We start from the raw sequence: 6,760 nt of genomic DNA on the forward strand, positions 1-6,760 counted from the left end.
TTACATGTGTATAAATAGAAACAATGGGCTGGATATAAAATCATGCACACCATACAACCTGTCACGAGCGGACATATCAGTATTTCATACCATGGGGTCCGCGTAATGAAACAGTTGTCACAGTTTAATACAAAATGTGTAGTGGCCGATCTATGTATGCTGTTTTATAAACGTGTCAATTTTTGTTAAAGGAATTTTTTTTAAGACACAGAAATTGATACAAAGAATTGCCAACAAGATTAATAAAAAAATTAGATACAGTTTCTCAAAAAGAACAAATATAAAAATAAAATTATATAAGCATAACTTCAATCCACAATAAATGACAAACAAAACTGATGGTAGAGGTTCCTATAAAAGAGATTGTAACCGAAAAGAAAATATATACATGTATGCATGTATACATATCAACGAACAAAATGTGTGCATGAATGCATGCATATCTTTCAAAAATAAACTATGGAAATATAATAACAGAGAAATCTCAATTTGAAATATATATATATATATATATATATATATATATATACTTTTGGCCTTTGTAAAGGAAAAAGAGGTAGTCCCTACCATTTTGCGCTGAAAGCTTTTTAGCATTCTGGTCTCTCAACGTGTCCACTTACATCCTATTATATAGAGTTTTGCATTATTAATTTGTTTCTATCTAGATGAAGTCCACGTTAGGATCCAATCAAGAGGTGTTCACCGTCCGACGAGAACCCTTTTTCTATACTGTAAATCTCGGCGGCCAGGATCGTTGATTACAGTTTTCAAGCCAAACTGTACCAACAGCGTACATACACATGCACGTATATAAACGGAAGAAGAACAAAAAGGAGAAGCCATTAGTGGGCATAGACGTCAGAGAAAAGCCCCTTTGCGCAAAAGAAATGTACTCTGTCTTATTCTCTCCCACCTTTTTTCCCCCACCTAAGTTCCTTTGTATCAACTCATCCAAATGATGCGTCAACCATTTGCCATATATTCTTACGAGCAAAAAAAAAGAGCGAAGAAATAGAAATACATTTCCTCTCTTTCTCTCCTCTCTTCTCTTCTTCTGCAACAACTAAAGTTCACTATTTCTCTCCATCTTCACTCCACCATCTATCGTCGACTCTTCCATGGGTGCTCCGTTTCTTCTCATCTTTCTCATCTCATTTCTTATTCTTTGTAGCCTCTCCTTTCAAACAACTGTGGATAACCAATCTCATTTCTTCACTCTCATGAAACACTCACTCTCGGGAAAATCATTGTCTCGTTGGGACGTCTTCATTCCGGGCGAAAAACCTTATTGTAATTACACCGGAATCAGCTGCAACGATGAAGGGTATGTCATAAAGGTTGATGTCTCAGGATGGTCACTGAGTGGTCAATTTCCAGCCAACGTCTGCAACTACTTGCCAAAATTGCATATTCTCCGCCTCAGCCACAACGATCTCCGGGGTAGCTTTCCGGTTGGCATCAGTAACTGCTCTCTATTAGAAGAACTTAATATGACAAGCTCGTCCATCACGGGAACACTGCCGGATCTTTCACCCATGAAATCACTTCGGATTCTTGACCTGTCATACAACCTCTTCACCGGGGACTTCCCCATGTCTGTCACTAATCTCACCAACCTAGAGTGGCTGAATTTCATTGAGAATGCCTGTTTCAATTCGTGGCAGCTGCCGAATGATTTCTCTCGACTGACAAAGCTTAGAACCTTGATCCTGTCTACATGCGTGGTGCACGGCCGGATCCCAGCATCAGTTGGAAACATGACCTCACTCGTTGACCTCGAACTGAGCGGGAATTTCCTTGTTGGTCAGATTCCCCCAGAGATCGGGAAACTGAAGAATTTGCGACAGCTGGAGCTTTACTATAACCAGCTCGAAGGTGAAATTCCTAACGAGCTCGGAAATCTAACGCAGCTCATTGACTTGGACATTTCTGTTAATCGACTTACGGGAACAATACCGGAGTCTCTCTGCAAACTTCCTAATCTCCGTGTGCTGCAGCTCTACAACAACAGCCTCACCGGAGAAATCCCGAGCGCAGTTGGGAACTCAACCACTTTGAACATATTGTCTCTCTATGACAATTTCCTTACAGGAAAAGTGCCCTCAAATCTCGGGGAGTCATCGGAGTTGGTTGCGTTAGACTTGTCTGAAAATCGCCTATCTGGGAGTTTTCCACCAAATGTTTGCAAGGGAGGTAAATTGCTATACTTTCTTGTTTTACAAAATCTGTTCACTGGTGGTTTGCCTGATAGTTATGGAAAATGCACGTCTCTTCTCCGATTTCGAGTTAGTTATAACCGTTTGGAAGGCTCCATCCCAGAAGACATTCTTGGTCTTCCCCATATTTCGATACTTGACCTGGGTTTTAATTGTTTCAGTGGTGCAATTGCGAAAACAATTGGAAATGCTAAGAACTTATCGGAGTTGTTCATACAGAATAACAGGATTTCAGGTGTCATCCCACCTCAAATCTCTCAAGCTAGTAACCTGGTAAAGATTGATCTTAGCAATAATCTCCTTTCTGGTGCCATCCCCCAAGAAATTGGCAACCTCTGGAAGTTGAACCTATTGCTCCTGCAAGGTAATAAACTCAGGTCATCCATTCCCAAATCACTTTCTTCTTTGAAATCTCTAAATCTTCTTGATCTGTCCAACAACCTCTTGACGGGGAGTATCCCAGAAAGCATCTGTGGATTGCTCCCCAATTCAATCAACTTTTCAAACAACCATCTCTCGGGTCCGGTTCCTCCCTCGTTGATAAAAGGAGGTTTGGTAGAAAGCCTTTCAGGAAACCCCGGACTTTGTCTCTCAGTATATCTTAATTCATCTGATTCGAAATTCCCTCTCTGTCCACAAATTTATACCCGAAAGAAGCTTAACTATTACTGGGTTATTGGGACGTCGGGGATAGTGGTAATTGTTGGGACAGTATTGTTCCTCAAACGTTTACTTAGCAAGGAGAGAGAATTGATGGAACAGGATGAGCTGTCGCGTTTGTCCTTCTCCCATGTCCAGAACTTCCATATAATCAGCTTTGACGAACGCGAGATCGTTGAATCCTTAGTTGACAAGAACATTGTGGGACACGGAGGATCGGGCACTGTGTACAGGATTGAGTTGAGCAGCGGAGAGACAGTTGCAGTGAAGAAACTATGGAGTCGAAAAACCAAGGATCCAACATCAGAGGATCAGTTGATCCAAGATAAGGAGCTTAAGACCGAAGTTGAGACACTTGGGAGTATCAGGCACAAGAACATCGTCAAATTGTACTGCTACTTGTCGAGCTCAAATTTAAATTTATTGGTCTATGAATACATGCCGAAAGGAAACCTGTGGGAAGCACTCCACAGAGGACGAAGCCTTTTGGATTGGCCCACTCGGCACCGGATAGCGCTCGAAGTCGCACAGGGACTGGCCTACCTCCACCATGATCTATTGCCGCCAATTGTTCACAGAGATATCAAGTCAACAAACATTCTACTAAACGCAGATTTCCAGCCTAAGGTAGCTGACTTCGGGGTTGCCAAGGTGCTGCAAGCAAGAGGAAGCAAGGATTCCTCAACCACTGTTATTGCAGGAACTTATGGGTACATGGCCCCAGGTAATAAATTTCTGAATCTACTCGATTTGATTTCAGTTACAGAGGATAACTCAAATATATAATCAGGTCAGGTGTCTTATTAATTTATAGTACTATTTAACCTATCAATCTGGATGCATGTTTGATTTTGATGGACGGCAGAGTATGCATATTCATCCAAGGCAACAGTCAAGTGTGATGTCTATAGCTTCGGTGTAGTACTCATGGAACTGGTAACTGGGAAGCAACCGATAGAAGCAGAGTTCGGAGAGAACAAGAACATCATTTACTGGGTGTCAAGCAAAGTGGAGACCAAGCAAGGAGCAGTGGAGGTCTTAGACAAGCGACTACTGGGGCTATTCAAGGAGGAGATGATACAAGTTCTTCGGATTGCCATCCGTTGTACCTGTAAGGCCCCGTCTCTCCGTCCCACCATGAACGAGGTTGTTCAATTGCTTGTTGAGGCAGATCCTTGCAGGTCATCAAACAAGATAAAACAATCATCATATCTCATTAAAATTAAGAACGATGCATGATAGGGTTTGAGTAATTAAAAGCGACGTCGCAAGATTTGTAGAACAGTATATATCCATCCCTTTTTCTTTATTGAATTATTGAGTCTCTCAGAAGAAAATGTAGTACGTACGTAAGACGGAGGTTTTGTGATTTGTATAATTGTATTCTCTTCTTTTTCTTTTCTGGGTTTATTTGTTTTGTTTTATATGAGGAGTCGATAGAATCGTAGAATTTCTGCATTATTATATCTACTTCAATTTATGGTGAGGCACAGGATCTACACAAGGAAAAAAAAAAAAAAAAAGGAAAAAGAAGAGAAGCCATTCTCTTGCTTTTTTTTTTTTTAGAAATTCCGGTTTTAACTTTTTATTTTCTCTTTATTTCATGAGAGTTATCCAAAAGAGACGCAAAAGAAGGGTTGAAACACTGTGGTCTGTGGAGGACGGGATGTGGGGAAAATTTAGATTTGCAATTGGTTCTTTTGCATCAAGTTGATTCTTTTACTTTTTTTTAATTAATTAAGATTAAGAAGTTAGGTAAGATTGGTTGTAGAGGGCCTACTGAAAATTAGCTATGATCCGTTGGTAGAGGTGGGAAGAGTTCTTGGGCAGGAGATTCGGAGTCATATTTCAGCAGGAGATCCCCTGTTCTCTGATCCCTTTAGGGGGTGTTAGACAACAACATGTTGATGTTGATGTGGCAATTGTGTTTGTTTTGGTTTTATTTTAATTTTTAAAAACTAAAACAGCAATTGTTGAACACCCCTCTTAAATTTGGAACGGGATCTGCTCCCCACTCTGGATTGCCTCACAGGCACATCCACCGTGCATTGAAAATATTTCCCATAAATAATAATTTATAAATACGGGAGATATTCTCGATGCATGATAAGATGTGCATGTGAGGAACAGACCCGGTCTGCTTAAATTCCTTAATATCATCCTACAGTCCTTAATTGATACACCTATCACTGTCATTGAGGACTGCGTTGTAATTTCACATTATTTGCGTAGATTGGGCTTTGCGTTTTTGAGCCTCCGACTAGGCCCAGAGAAAGTTAGGCCTGACTCCATATGGTGGTAAACCAACTTCACCACCATGATACAGTGGTAAAAAGTTTACCTCACTAACCAACCCAGGCTAGATCAATCTCCTCACAAGTCACACCTGAGCTGGCCAAAAAGGTTTTAGGTTTTAGCACAGCCTGTGTTTGCATATTGGCAGCACAGTAAGCTCCGGCTTTGCCTCAGGTTGGGCCAAGCCCGCAATTGAGGTGCCAAATTTTAAATAGCATAAGAAAATGGCTTGATGGTGGAAAATTAATACAAAGGTTATAAAAGTTTTCCTACTTTTCTCTTTCTTTCCTTACATTTTCCTTCCAACCAAACATAGCCTTAAGGTTAGAAATTTAGTATGAGAAATATTATAATGGATTGGAATTAATACTCTATAGAACTTATATAATAATTAGATTCGGGGTCAAATCGGTCAGGTAGTCAACTCTTACCCAAATCAATTAGTAAACTGGGCTCATGAATCCCAACCCAACCCAACCTGACATTTCTGGGTTGGTTATGTTATCCTGGCCCAAGTAGAACCCCTATGAAATAGTGGGAACATATATAGTGGTTCTAGGTTTTCAAAACGTTCATTACTAGTTTGTGATTTGTTAGCAATTCTAGTATCCATGGTAGCATCAGAGTAAGTATTTAGCGCTGTTGGAAGGGTTCGATTCTCTTTGCTTCTAGAGACAACTGAGGCTTTAATATGCTCTCAAGATTGGCTAACTGCACCAAAATCGCCAAGTGAGTTATATAATACTTTTCTTTAGATATTTGTTTTCTTATGTTTCATTTATACTAACATTAAATTTTACGTTGATATTGAATAATCAATGGGCAGTTTTGGTTGCTGGCCAGATTAGCTTGGATCAGTGGCTCTCTTTGGTTGGGTTGGGGTTAATGGCATTTCCTCCTAAAGTCATCTCAACCAATGTGATCCATATAAATACAGTTTTGGAAGGGTATATTAAGCTGAATATAGATGGTGCATCTAAGGGAAACCTGGGTCTCTCTGGTGGCAAGGGGATTATTAAATTAAAGATTGCCGGAATGGTTTCATTGGAGATAGACTTGATATGGTGAAACCTGTGGGCATTGGAAAGGTGATTGTTGAAATAGACTCTTTAATTCTTTAAGGGTCTAACATCTCTTCCTTGGAAACGGTATTGGCACAGGAAAGTAATAGATATTGATTTGCTTCTAATACATATTTATAGGGAGGCAAACCGTGTGATGGCAGTGTCATTACTTACTATAATAGCATGGATGATTTGCCACAACAAACAAAAATTTTATTACATGATGATGGATCAGGTAAGGGTGTCAACGGACCGGTTTTGGATTGGGCTCCATCTAATCCAAAATCAATTTGGATGGATTGTACGGACAATCAAGACATTGGATTGGACTAATCCGGTCCAAAATATTTATTAGATTAGAATGAATCTGGTCGGTTCGTAACAAATTTATATTGGATTGGGTTAGATTAAGCTAAGGTCCATTGATATAAGATAAGAATATATGTGTCAATGACTGGATTTAGATTGAAACCAATCTAAATCAAAATGAATTTGAACAAATTGGATGGTCCAGACATTGAATTG

General features: G+C 39.9%; 1 protein-coding gene across 1 annotated transcript; it reads left to right on the forward strand.

The window, feature by feature from the left end:
- Positions 1 to 975: 975 nt before the first annotated feature.
- On the forward strand, positions 976 to 4,340 carry LOC148876369 (receptor protein-tyrosine kinase CEPR1-like). The gene is made up of 2 exons (XM_088951962.1): positions 976 to 3,600; positions 3,742 to 4,340. The coding sequence occupies exons 1-2, from the start codon at positions 1,119 to 1,121 to the stop codon at positions 4,113 to 4,115; spliced, it is 2,856 nt and encodes a 951-aa protein (XP_088808088.1). The 5' UTR covers positions 976 to 1,118; the 3' UTR covers positions 4,116 to 4,340.
- Positions 4,341 to 6,760: the final 2,420 nt, after the last annotated feature.

Source organism: Nelumbo lutea, chromosome 1, assembly GCF_056320005.1.
Source record: "Nelumbo lutea isolate HS-2025 chromosome 1, American lotus-T2T, whole genome shotgun sequence".
Lineage (NCBI taxonomy): Eukaryota > Viridiplantae > Streptophyta > Magnoliopsida > Proteales > Nelumbonaceae > Nelumbo > Nelumbo lutea.

Excerpts from the sequence above, each read along its gene's own strand:
- LOC148876369 (XM_088951962.1), top strand. The coding sequence starts at position 1,119 with ATGGGTGCTCCGTTTCTTCTCATCTTTCTCATCTCATTTCTTATTCTT. Across the intron at positions 3,601-3,741 it reads TTATGGGTACATGGCCCCAG|AGTATGCATATTCATCCAAG; the intron begins GTAATAAATTTC and ends GATGGACGGCAG.